Genomic DNA, 12,670 nt, shown 5'->3' on the forward strand with positions numbered 1-12,670 from the left:
AAAATCCAGGGCACGAAATGCTGGCAAGGATGTGGAGCAACAGGAACTCTTATTCATTGCTGGTGGGAATGTAAAATGGTTTTGGAAGACAGTTTGGCAGTTTCTTACAAAAGTAAACATACTATGACCATACGATCCAATAGTCACCCTCCTTGGTATTTACCCAAAGGAGCTGAAAACTTATGTCCACACAAAAACCTGCACACAGAAGTTTCTAGCAGCTTTGTTCATAATTTACAAAACTTGGAAGCAAGATGTCCTTCTCTAGGCGAATGAATAAATAAACTGTGGTATATTCACAAATGGATTATTATTCTGCGCTAAAAATAAATGAGTTATCAAGCCATGTAAAGACATGGAAGAAATTTAAATGCATATTACTAAGTGAAAGAAGCAAAACTAAAAAGGCTACATGCTGTACGATTCCAACGCTAAGACATTCTAGAAAAGGCAAAACTATGGAAACAGTAAACAGATCAGTGGTCACCAGGAGTTAGGGGAGAGGAGGGATGAGTAGGGGGAGCACAGAGGGGAGAGGACGGATGAGTAGGGGGAGCACAGAGGAGTTTTAAGGCAGTGAAAATACTCTGTATGGTACTATAATGGTGGATACATGTCATTACACATTTATCCAAACCCACAGAATGCGTGACACCTAGAGTGAACCCTAATGTAAACTATGGACTTTGAGTGATAATGATGTGTTAATGTAGGTTCATCAATTGTAACAAGTGTACCACTCTGGTGGGGGACGTTGATGCGGAGGAGGCTATGCATGTGTGGAGGCAGGAGGTGTATGGGAACTCTTTGTGTTTTCCTGTCAATTTTGCTTTGAACCTAAATCTGCTCTAAAAAATAAAGTATTTTTTAAAAACCGAAGAAAATGTGAAAATGTAATTAGCACATCAAATCATGATTTTATGGATATCACTGCCTAGGATGAAGCTAAGACAACCAATGCTACGGTAACCCACAGTAAGACTGCGCAAATCACAGGTGGAGTCCTAAGACATGACCTCGAACATTTAAAACCTTCATTGCTGAATTTCAGCCCTGACTGTTCCAAAGAATGAATAGTACGGATGATCCAGACAAAAAGTATGTAATCTTGTCGACTGTATTGCTGTGCTAAATCTCAGTGCTCTTTTCAATGATACATTGTGAAGCAGATTTGAATTTGCACAGCCACAAAACTCAGGTTATAAAAATGTAACTTTCATTATTTCCAGAACCTTGTTTGATTTCTGAGTCCTCAGCCATTTTAATGGAAAACAACTTGATCTTTTCAAATTCATGTTTTTCCTTACTTTTAGCCAGAGATTTTCTAGTTAACTCATGATTTATCATTCATTTGATTAAATATATAGTTATAACTAATGTTCTGCCTCCTACTGCTTCTTTCCTGGTGCTTACATGGCCTCACATTGGGGTGGGGCATCTGGCCTGTGGGCCCTCCGGGGCTGGCTGCAGACTGGCCGTGGCTGGAGTGGAGTGTCCTCCCTGTGTGTGGGCATTGGCGTCCTTGCCCATTACATCAGCTGCTGGAGCCTCTGCCTGCCCTGCCATGCTTCTAGTCTCCTGTCTCTTCCTTGCCCAAACCTTGAGGCCCCTTCAGGGCAGCTGACAAGAGCAGTGGGCAAGGGTATGTGCTGAAGCTAGGAAATCTTCAGAGATTCTCCTGCACCACTCAAGGGACACAGGAGCTTTAGGGGTGGGCCGTATCCATCTCAGGCCCTCTCTCTCTGCCTCTACCCAGTTCTGCCCTGCCTCCATTTTTCCCTGCACATGTTGAACTCTTATTGATCTGGGCACTTTGCATGGCTGTCTCTGCCCAGGGTTCTAGAGAGGAAGCAGGCACACTAACTGCATTATTGCCGAAATAGCTTCCAACTGGTCTCCGGCCTCTTACCCTGCTCCCCTACAGTCTATTCTCAACAATAGCTAAGTAAAGTAGTACCATAACTCTGCTTAAAACCTTCCAGTGTCTTCCCATTTCACTCGGAGCAAAAGCCAAAGGCCCTCATGATTGGCCCTCCACATTACGTCTCTGGTCTCTGACTTCATCTCCTGATGCTCCTGTTCTAGGCACGCTGGTCTCCCAGCTGCTCCTAGAACACGCTAGCCCATGCTCCCTCATTTGGGCCTTTCTACTGCCTTTTCTGTCTTCCTGGATATCTGAATTGTTCATTCCTTCTCTTCCTTCAAGTTTGCTCATATGTCACTTTCTCAATGAGCCCTACCCTGACCACACTATTCAAACTGCAACCCACCCCAACTCCTACACTTTCTGCCTGGCCGACTCTTACATAATGTACAGTTCTCAGCTTAAATATCCTGTCCTTCAGGCAGCCTCCCCAACTCCCCAGTGCCCTCTGTGGACTCCCAAAGTACCTTATTCTTTTTTTCTCACTTGAGCACTTATCACAGTGTCATGTCAGCATCTGTTTGCTGGTCTGTTTTTAGCCCTGATGCCTAGCACCATGCTCGGCATGAAAGAGGTGCCCATTATAAATGTGCTGAATACATACATGACTGGGTGAATGAGTAAATGACTCAGTTCATTTAAAAAAAAACCCTAAAGATGGTTGAGAAGATGAGCTAGAAGGCTTGTAAAGCCTTCAGTATGGTGCTTGGCTTAAAAAGAGGTAATTTATATTTATAATTTACGTGATAAGGGAGGGCTTCTTGCCACAGAGCTTTCATATTGTCTATAATTCAACTAGTACCCGTGAAAATGGCACTGATTTTTATATAGGAGAAATCAGACTAAAATGCTTAAAAAATGTGTGTGTGTTGGATGGAAGGGGCACTCCTACATTTTTACAGTCTCAAGTCTTTCTTACACACGACTAGCAGAGGCCTCTCTTCCTGCCTCACCTCCTGTTGTCACTGCCTGGGAGTTAGCAGCCCAGCCCCTGGAACACTGGCACCTTAGGCTGTGCTAATGTTTTTAAGTGATTTTCATTTCACCTCTGCCTAAGAGCCTGGTGCTGGGGAAACTCAAGTTTGGGTTAGGGAAAAGAGGTAGAAGAAAGGCAGGTTGGACTATCTTGGAGCATGTGTGTGATGGCTAGATGGTTCAGCCTTTCCGTTGCCCCCCAATTTCATATAATTATGTTTTTTCAATATAGGTAACTATATGAGACATTTCTGATGTATAATTTTGCAAATCAGAAAAAAATCTTTTTTTCAGATCAGTTTTAATTTTGGATTGAATAGTAAGGTTGCCTTAATCATGGAGATTTTTTGTAGAAGATAATGGGGAAGACGGTCAGAAATTTGGCAACAGCCAGGGGGCGTGTAATGATGGCAGCTGGGGGATGGGGACATAAGGCGGCAAGAGTGAGCCCAGGGACCGGGAAAGGAGGCGGGAGAGATCCCAAGACTCATTTTGTCCATTTCCTCCTTGTTTCATCCCAGAGCAGAGCCGTCACTTGATTCATGTCAGGTGATGACAAGATGACATGTGATGATGCATGCCTCCTTTTCCACACCTCTGGGCAGTCCCAGAGCCTGCTCTGTGATGATCCTGCATGGTGCTGCCTGGGCAGGCCGGGGACTGTTGTGTCCAGCCAAGAGCAAGCAATGCTGTGCTCAGATAGAAAGTGCCACTGACACAGCTCTGCTTCTTCTATGCAGCCCTGTGTAAAGACAGAGAGCCAGGCCTTGGGGGTGGCCAGGTAGAACCTGGCAGAAACATGCATGAACTTATTACCCCCTGCACATACATGTCCATGCAGTCACTGAAACATGCAAGGGATAGGACCATTTGAGGTCCCACCCACTTTCAAAGTACAGCTTCCCAGAGAGACGTTGGGTGAGGAATCAGATACTGAAGTTCAGATTCAGGGTTTACTGGCTATGTGACCTTGGGTAAGTTTCCATTATTAAATGAGAATAGTAATAATACTTACCTTATAGAGTGGTTAATAAATATGAATTTCTGGCCCTGAGTAAGTGTTCAATAAGTGAAAGTTAGTATTACCATTATTATAGCTAGAGCCCCGTGCAAGGCAGTGGGTGACAGCATGGCATTTGGACTCAGGCAGACATAGATTAGAGGCTCTACCACTTAATGACTGTGTGACTCTAACCTTGGGGTAATTACTTAACCCTTTTAAGTCCCAGTCTTCTCATTTTTAAATGGAGTTAATAAAAATACGTGTTTCATACGATTTTTTCAAGAATTAAATGAAATCTTAAAGGATCTATGGCATGAAAGGCCCTTAAGATAGTATTTACCATAAAATAAAAATTCCATAACTATTAACCATTATATCTATTGATGATGATAATGATGATGGTGGTGGTGTCTACTCTGACCACTAAATCTTTTTGTGCTATACTTAATTTAGCAAGAAGTCCTTTTCCATATCGTCCAATTGCAATGTTCACTTCCCCACCTAAAACATACTGCTTGCTCAGTTGAATTTAACTTTATTCAGTTTGAGTTGAGCCATTTTCCCTTTGTACCAAGGAGTCTTAGAATTAGAATCCAAGTCTCAGAATTTTATGCAAGACTGAAGTCTCAGTGTCTATGTATAAAAGATGAACTACAACCAAAAAACGTAGAGAGGAGTGTAAGGAGACTTGCCCCCTGCTGTGACCAAAACAATTAAATGGTTTTGTAGACTTGTGGAGTAGTTAAATCTCATCACTGTGCTATGGGGTAGCACATGTGCTTTGGGGTAGCCATGGGGGCTCCTTCAATTAGTATGCTTTGGGGTGCAAGCAACAGAAAATCTAACTCAAATAAATGAGCTTCAGCCATCGGGCACTGTATCGCCTCATCTTGCTAGTGGTCTAGAGGCGGGGTGGCTTCTGGGTTGACTGAATCTGGTGGTTCCATCTCCGTTGCCTGTGATTCTCTTGGCCCTGCTTTCCTCCATGTGGCAGCTTCCTCCTCGGGTTAGTGGTGAGCTGGTGGCAGTAGTTCCACGGTTCACATCTGTGCAGGACAGTGTCCAGAGGCAATTCCCTTAAAAGCGTGCCTTAAAAGTTGGGAGAAATTTCCTGAAAGCCCCAGTAAGCTTTACCTCATACCTCATTGGCCCTAAATGGGTCATGTACCCTTTCCTTAACTAATCACTGGCAAAGGGCTGGGGTTACCTTGATTGGCTTAGTCTAATCCACCCTGGAGCTGGAGCCAGTTGCCCCAACTGTATGCACACTGCTCAAGGGCAGGAAATGGAAGGATCTTGAAGAGGTAACTATAATGCTTACTACAGATTTTCTTTGTAGCTTGTTAGAGGTATGCAGCACTTTCCATGTGGTTGTAATTGTTGGTCTAATCTTACACGTGCTCTGTGTCATATTGCACAACTCTAGGGGACACCAGTTTGAGTTGCACACCTGGAATTGCCAACATTGTGCATGGTGTGTATTTATTGAGCAAAAAATCCTTCAGGTCATATTATCCCTGGAAATGCAAATTTTGTTCTCTACAAATTCTTGGGCTTAGAAAACAGGTTAATTATAATATCATTATTAGTAATTATGTGGTAAAATACACCATAAATGACCAGGAAGAAAAGTAAAAATGAGCAGTCAGAGAGCACAGAGATGAGGGTGGGATGAAGGAAAGAGTCTAGAAGCTTTCAGAGACCAGATATGCTTTGGAGGTGTCCGTATGTCCTTCTTCCATTTCCATTAGTGCCTGAGTATCCAGCTCATAACCCGTGATCTTTCCACCGGTTGGCAGGCTTCTTTGTAACTTCCCATGCCTTTGATCACAACTGAGAAGGTGGCTGGACAGAGCTGGGTTCTGAGACAGGTCTGACACCTGGACCTGACCACCAGGAGGGGCCGGCACTGGCAGATAGACAGGGCAGAGCTCAGCAGCTGGAAGAGATGGCCGCCACCACAGGGGCTCACGCTAGCTAAAGTGCAAGGTCCTTGAGGGCTGTAGGCTTGTGCCTCTTCCCTAGGGCTACACTGTGGAGGCCTTTAATGCAGGCTTGGGGCTTTGCACTTGTGTCTCGATGTGGCCATTCAGACCGGCTCTTCCAATGCAAACCACGTTCCCTACTTAGAGCTGCAGGGTGAGGGGCGCCTGAGATGGTATCAGGATCCTGCTCAGAGAGGAGATTCCATCTGGCTGCACTAACAGTGCCATCTCCCACCTGTAACTTTACTGCAGCAACTTACTTCTCTTTAAAAGACGGCTTCCAAGGAAATCAGTTCAAGTAATCTTGGTCTGCGTGGGTGGGACTGATGTTATCAGGTACTAGTTGGAGTTGGAGAGTCCCAGTGCTCCTGGGATTGACGCTTGAGAAGTGTTTTGATGGACAAGAGGCTGTTGGAGGAGTTTTTGCAGCACTGTGGATTCAGCTGTCGGCCTGATGCTGCGTGTCTTGGACAAATGGCTTTCAGGGAATACGTGTGGTCTCCTGGACGTTAGCCCCCCAGCCCCTCTCTATCCCAGGCCAGGCAACCGTGGCACCTCAGCTCTGTTTCTGCAAGTCCACAGGATTGTCGCATTTGTTTTCTCTCCAGCTGTCACCTTTAGTAACTCCTTCCAGAGACTATCTGAAGAGCAGTATTCTGTCTTTATTCCTACCTCCCTTAAAGTCCTCAGGAAAAGTACACATCCCTTTTTATCTTTTTCTGCCTCTCTGTCTGTTTATGTCTGGGTGCTTTAGGGAAGTAGAAGGAGTAACAGAAGTAACGAATCCTGGAAAAGTCACAAATACTCAAAGAGTCTCAAGATACTCTTGTAGAAGTAATTCTTGGTCTATATTAAAAAGTAACTGTGCTAAATTTTTTCTTAAACTAACTGTGCTGGGTTTAACCCCTTGCGTTTCTTTCTGGACTCTTGCTGTGGTACCGTAAAGAGCTTCCAGTGCCTTGCTCAGTCCCTAACCCATGGTAGGTGCTCAATAAACGTTTGTTGAATGACTCTGTTGTTCTTTTCTATGGTGACTTCTGCACAGTGGTGTATTAAGTCTCCCTTCCCATATTAAAGAGTCTTCCTTCCCTTCTCTGAGGCAGGCGGGTCCTGGGAGGTTCTAAGCAGGTTCTTAAAGCAGAATAGTGAAGGCGAATATTCATGCAAATTAGAACTTGCAAGCAAAAGCCCCTTAAAACAACTCCTACCCACTCAAGTGTAGTTGTAAGGATTTCTGCAGAAGCTAGCCCTTAAAGAGGACTAATTTACCACAACAGCAAAATGACGGTATGGAAACTGCAGAGCATCTTCGTTCCTCTCTTCTTCCCTCCCCTCCTCTTTCCCTTCCCCCATTCCTTCCTTTTATAAATGTTGATTGAATGCTTACAAGGGCTGGGTGCTAGGGTTACAGTGGTGAATAAAGCAGGCGTGGTCTCTGCCTTCAAGTAGCTTAAAGGCTAGTATGCATGTGAGAGGTGGGCATTAATCACAGGACTGTAGAGAGAGATAATATCTGTGATGTGAGCCTGCTGTATAATTGATTAGGACCCACCAACATTTTACATTCTTGAGGTCTTGTTTTCCAGGTTATCAGAATCCTTTGGTGAATTGATTGTTTGTCACAACATTTAGGGTTTCTCCTTTTTCTTTTACATAAAATATATCTGTTTATCTATCTCTGTATACGTTATGATGTGGCTAATTTTCAGCAATTGATTAATATCCCAGTAGATTGGCCAATATTCAATGTATTTGACATATTTGTAAGTATTTGCATTTGTCTTTACTTTTGTGATTATATCACAATACAAATAATAATAGTGAATGGAGATTGCTAGTGCTTATCCATATTGGTTTTCTCTTCCTCTTCCTGGACGTACAGTTAGACTACATTGCTGCTCTCCTTCAGTTAGGCAGGACCAAGTGACTGAGTTCTGGCTAATGGAATATGGGGGAAGTGATATATAGTGGTCCCCCCTTATCCATGGGGGATACGTCCCAAGACCCCCAGTGGATGCCTGAAACCGTGGATAATACCGAACCCTATATATACTATGTTTTTTCCTATACATACATACCTATGATAAACTTTAATTTATAAATTAGGCACAGTAAGAGATTAACAACAGTAATAATAAAATAGAACAATTATAACAACATACTGTAATACAAGTTATGTAAATATGGTCTCTGTCTCAAAATATCTTACTGTACTGTACTCATGCTTCTTCTTGTGATGATATGAGATGATACAATGCCTAGGTGATGAGATGAAGTGAGGTGAATGATGCAGGTATTGTGACGTAGTGCTCCGGGCAGGACGGAGTGGGATGGCATGAGATTTTGTCGCGCTACTCAGAATGGCGTGCAATTTAAAGCTTATGAATTGTTTATTTCTATAATTTTCCATTTAATATTTTCGGACTGCAGTTGATGCAAGTAACAGTAATTACACAAAACGAAACTGCAAATAAGGGGGACTACTGTACACCGCATAAAGGTTTGACTTCTAGACCTCTTGCAAGCTCCCCCAAGCACTTTTTCTTTTTCTTTTTCTCTGGACTGGAGAGAAAAAGTCTAGTGGAAGACTCTGAGGCTCTAGGCTCAGGTGTTAGCTGCCTGTTTTTGTAAATAAAGTTTTAGTGAAACAGCCCCACCCGTTTGTCTTTGGCTGCTTTTACACAAAAAAGGCAGAGTTGAGTAGTTGCAACTGAGACCTCATGGTCTGCAAAGCCTAAAATATTTACCTTCTGGACCTTTAAGAAAAACCATTTGCCATCCTTAGGGGATGACTGCCACTGAATGAAAGAAACCTGGGTCCCTGAATGACTGTGTGGAGCAGAGCCTCTCTTTCCTGTCTTCCAGGCCGACTTGCATTAGTAGACTATGACTTGAGAGAGAAATAAACCTTTACTGTGTTAAACTACAGATATTTTAGGGTTGTTTACTAGCATTGTTTACTCTAATAAAATATGTCATTTTACATAATAAAAGTGATAGCTCACATTTATTGGGCATTTTTATCAGGTACTGTTTTACGTGTTTCTATATTCAGTTCTCACAACAACCATATGAAGTATCTACTTTTAATGACCATTTTATAAATGAGGAAATGAAAGGCTCTGCAATTTGCCCAGGGATTCAGTTGGTGAGAGGGGAGCTGGGATTCATACCCAGGCAGCCTGGCTCCAGCGGGCAGGCTCCTAACCTCTACTCCTTCCTCCATATTTACATAATTTACAGTCTCCAGCTCTTTCCCAGATGCTGTCTTATTTGATTCTCACCAAGACAGGTTATATTATTATCCTCATTGTTCAGGTGAGGAAACTGACCTAGAAAAGAGAAATGACTTGCCAAAGCTTACTTGACTAGCAAGTGGCAGAACTGTACCCCGAACCCAGAGATTCTGACACCACATCATGGGCTCTTTTGACTCCTCCACAGGGACTCTGGCAGACTTAGTGATCACCCCACATTGGAAGCCATGTGTTTTCCTTGGGTCTTGGTTTACATTCAAAATGCACCAGCCTGTCAAATTGCTGTTGGACATTAGCCCATCCTTGAACAGTCACCATAACAACATAGACATATGGAGAGCAATGTGGGATGGGCAAAAACTGATGCCAGTCCAGGGGAGGATGGAGTTTGCAGGGAGTGGGGGTGGGTCAAGGAACTCATACTGGATGTGTTTTGGTAACTTCATTTCATGATATAGACTGAAAATGGGTGAGAGGGACACTGTCCTAGGGGCCTTTAGCATCCTAATTCATCCAGGACAACACGTCTTACCGACTTAGCGCAACCTCTCAGGACCATATGCTGCTTTTAGGACAGTGTTTCCCACGACATGATTCCTAGGGGGAGGGGGTGCTTATTAAAAATGCAGATTCCTGAGCCCGCCCAAGATCTATTGCATGAGAATCTCTGGAGGGAGGTCCCAGGAATCTGCATTTTAAAACCAGCAATGTAGATGATTCTGATGTACACTAAAGCTTGAAAACCACAGCCTTAGGAGGTCACGGCAAATGAAAATAACGCCCAGCTTTTACTCCCCCTTTGTGGTCGGATAGCAAGCTGGCTCAGATAAGAAATTCCCTTGATGGATGTTCATTTCTGCACCAAGAGTGTTTCCTCTCTGAGCAGGTAGGTGAGGATGAGTAGGGTCATTCCCTGCCTTCCCTTTTGCTGGGCAGAATACCCATAGACTCAATCAGTTCTCTACTCTAGAGAATCATTTTTAGAAAGGAACTCAGCATGGTATGTCAGTGTGTAGTATCATGTTTTAAAAATTGTTTCCTCTTGTGATTTTTCATTTCTAACAGTTGGGAATTGGGACCCTTCTGTCCTCTTCCTGCCAAGGGCAGACAGAGGGGACAGAGCCAGGATAGCTCAGGGCCAGCTTGGGAACACTTGTGTGCCTACTACTCACCTTTTTTTAATTTTTAATTTTATTGAGGTCATAATAGTTTATAACATTGTGAAATTTCAGTTGTACATTATTATTTGTTAGTCACCATATATATGTGCCCCTTTACCCCTATGCCCACTCCTCAACCCCCTTCCCCTCTGGGAACCACTAATCTGTTCTCTTTATCCATGCGTTTATCTTCCACATAGAAGTGAAATCATACAGTGTTTGTCTTTCTCTGTCTAGCTTATTTCACTTAACATAATACCCTCAAGGTCCATCCATGTTGTTGCAAATGGGATGATTTTGTCTTTTTTTATGGCTGAGTAGTATTCCATTGTGTATATATACCACATCTTCTTTATCCGTGCATGAGCTGTTGGGCACTTGAGTAGCATTCCATGCTATTGTGAATAAGCTGCAATGAACATAGGGGTATGTAAGTCTCTTCAAATTGTTGATTTCAAGTTCTTTGGATAAATACCCAGTAGTGGGATAGCTGGGTCATATGGTATTTCTATTTTTAATTTTTTGAGGAATCTCCATACTGTTTTCCATAGAGGCTGCACCAGTTTGTATTCCTACCAGCAGTGTATTAAGGCTCCATTTTCTCCACATCCTCTCCAACATTTGTTGTTTTTTGTCTTGGTAATTATAACCATTCTGACAGGTGTAAGATGATATCTCATTGTAGTTTTGATTTGCATTTCCCTAGTGATTAATGATGTTGAACATCTTTTCATGTGCTTATTGGCCATCTGTATATCTTCTTTGGAAGAATGTCTGTTCATATCCTCTGCCCATTTTTTAATCAGGTTGTTTGTTTTTTTTGTTGTTGAGTTGTGTGAGTTCTTTATATATTTTAGAGATTAACCCCTTGTTGGATATATGATTTGCAAATATTTTCTCCCAGTTGGTGGGTTGTCTTTTCATTTTGTTCCTGGTTTCCTTTGCTTTGCAGAAACTCTTTAGTATGATGTAGTCCCATTTGTTTATTTTTTCTTTTGTTTCCCTTGACCAAGTAGACATGGTATTCGAAAAGATGATGCTAAGACCAATGTCAAAGAGCTACCACTCACCTTTTAGTGCCCATCAGTCCCATTTCTGCCCACTGTCTCCCAGCCCGTGTTGCTGGTGTATACAATGGAGGCTTCTTCCTCCTTGCTGAACTCAAAACTTTCGGGGTATGAAGACAGTACATTTGCAAAAGCATAAGCTTCATTGACTTTCTGGAGTACTCACTTTTCCGAAGGTGGCTGGAGGATGCACGTGCCCTGGAGGAATCAGAAAGTGAGCAGCGGAGAGGCGGGAGTGGGATGGGCATGAACCCAAGAGGAGGATGCAGGTCCTTGACACGGCTGGGCCTGAGAGGCACAGACAAGCCAAGGGGATGCATGAGCCATTATTTCTAAAATAATCAAAAATAGGTGAATAAAAATTAAAACTCTTGATAGGATATAAAGAGAAGGATGGTGCAAAGAACATAATATTCCTTGTGGAGGAAGATCTCAACTTTGACTCTGGAAGGATGAGAGAGGAGAAGACTTCAGAGGCAGGCAGGAGTATAACTACTGGGTCAAACGTCTTGGGCAGTGCAGGGTGCTTGGGGTGGGGGTGGAGTAGGAGAGAGCCCTTACCCTGCTCCCCGTGAGCCCTGACAAGCAAGGGAAGAGTTTTTATGGCAAAGGAAGAGTTTTTATGAGGCTGCTGGGTTGCGAATGTGTCACTAAGCCCTCTTCCTCCTCAGGACCCCCACAATTTAAAATTTCATCCCCTGCCCATTAGCCAGACATGGCAATCAAGAATAAGAACGGGGGTAGGGTAGAAAGCAAGGAAGACAGGTGCCCTTGGAACTTTGATTAGCTCATTCTTGGACCAGCATCTCAGAGCAGCGGGACCTGTTTCCCTTCCATTAGGGACTGGGGGTGGAAGCCATAGGACAGCAACTTTGCCCTCAGGAAGCTTCTTACTTGGTGTGTCCACTCCTGATTCTGTTTTGTGGGTCTCCCTTTCCTCTTTTTGCCTGCTGCTTTGTAGAACCTGCCCTCATGGGCATAGACTGAGTGACAGTGACGGGGTCCAAGAGATGCAGTTGAAAGGCCAAAGTTTATAAATAAAGTTTATTTTATCAGAACACAGTCACACACATTCATTTATGTGTTGTCCGGTTGCTTTCATGGTACAACAGTAGAATTTGAGTAGTTGCAATGGAAATTGCATGGCTTGCAAAGTGTAAAATATTTACTATCTGGTCCTTTACAGAAAGAGTTTGCCAGTCCCTTTAGATCTAGACTGCTAGATCTTGCACTGGCATTTAAACGCTTAGCCTTGAAGTGACACACATCACTCCACTCACAACTTACTGGCCAGAATGG

General features: G+C 43.3%; 1 protein-coding gene across 1 annotated transcript in view; it reads left to right on the forward strand.

Annotated features, from left to right (window-relative positions):
* The first annotated feature begins 613 nt into the window (after nucleotides 1-613).
* CACNA1E (calcium voltage-gated channel subunit alpha1 E) overlaps nucleotides 614-12,670 on the forward strand; it is a 372,240-nt gene continuing 360,183 nt past the window's right edge. The window contains exon 1 of the mRNA XM_087438754.1: nucleotides 614-1,098. Coding sequence (XP_087294880.1) covers nucleotides 1,083-1,098 — 16 coding nt within the window. The 5' untranslated portion in view covers nucleotides 614-1,082. The remainder of the gene's footprint in view (nucleotides 1,099-12,670) is intronic.

The sequence above is a fragment of the Ceratotherium simum genome, chromosome 2 (genome assembly GCF_057802395.1).
Source record: "Ceratotherium simum simum isolate JZ-2026a chromosome 2, ASM5780239v1, whole genome shotgun sequence".
Lineage (NCBI taxonomy): Eukaryota > Metazoa > Chordata > Mammalia > Perissodactyla > Rhinocerotidae > Ceratotherium > Ceratotherium simum.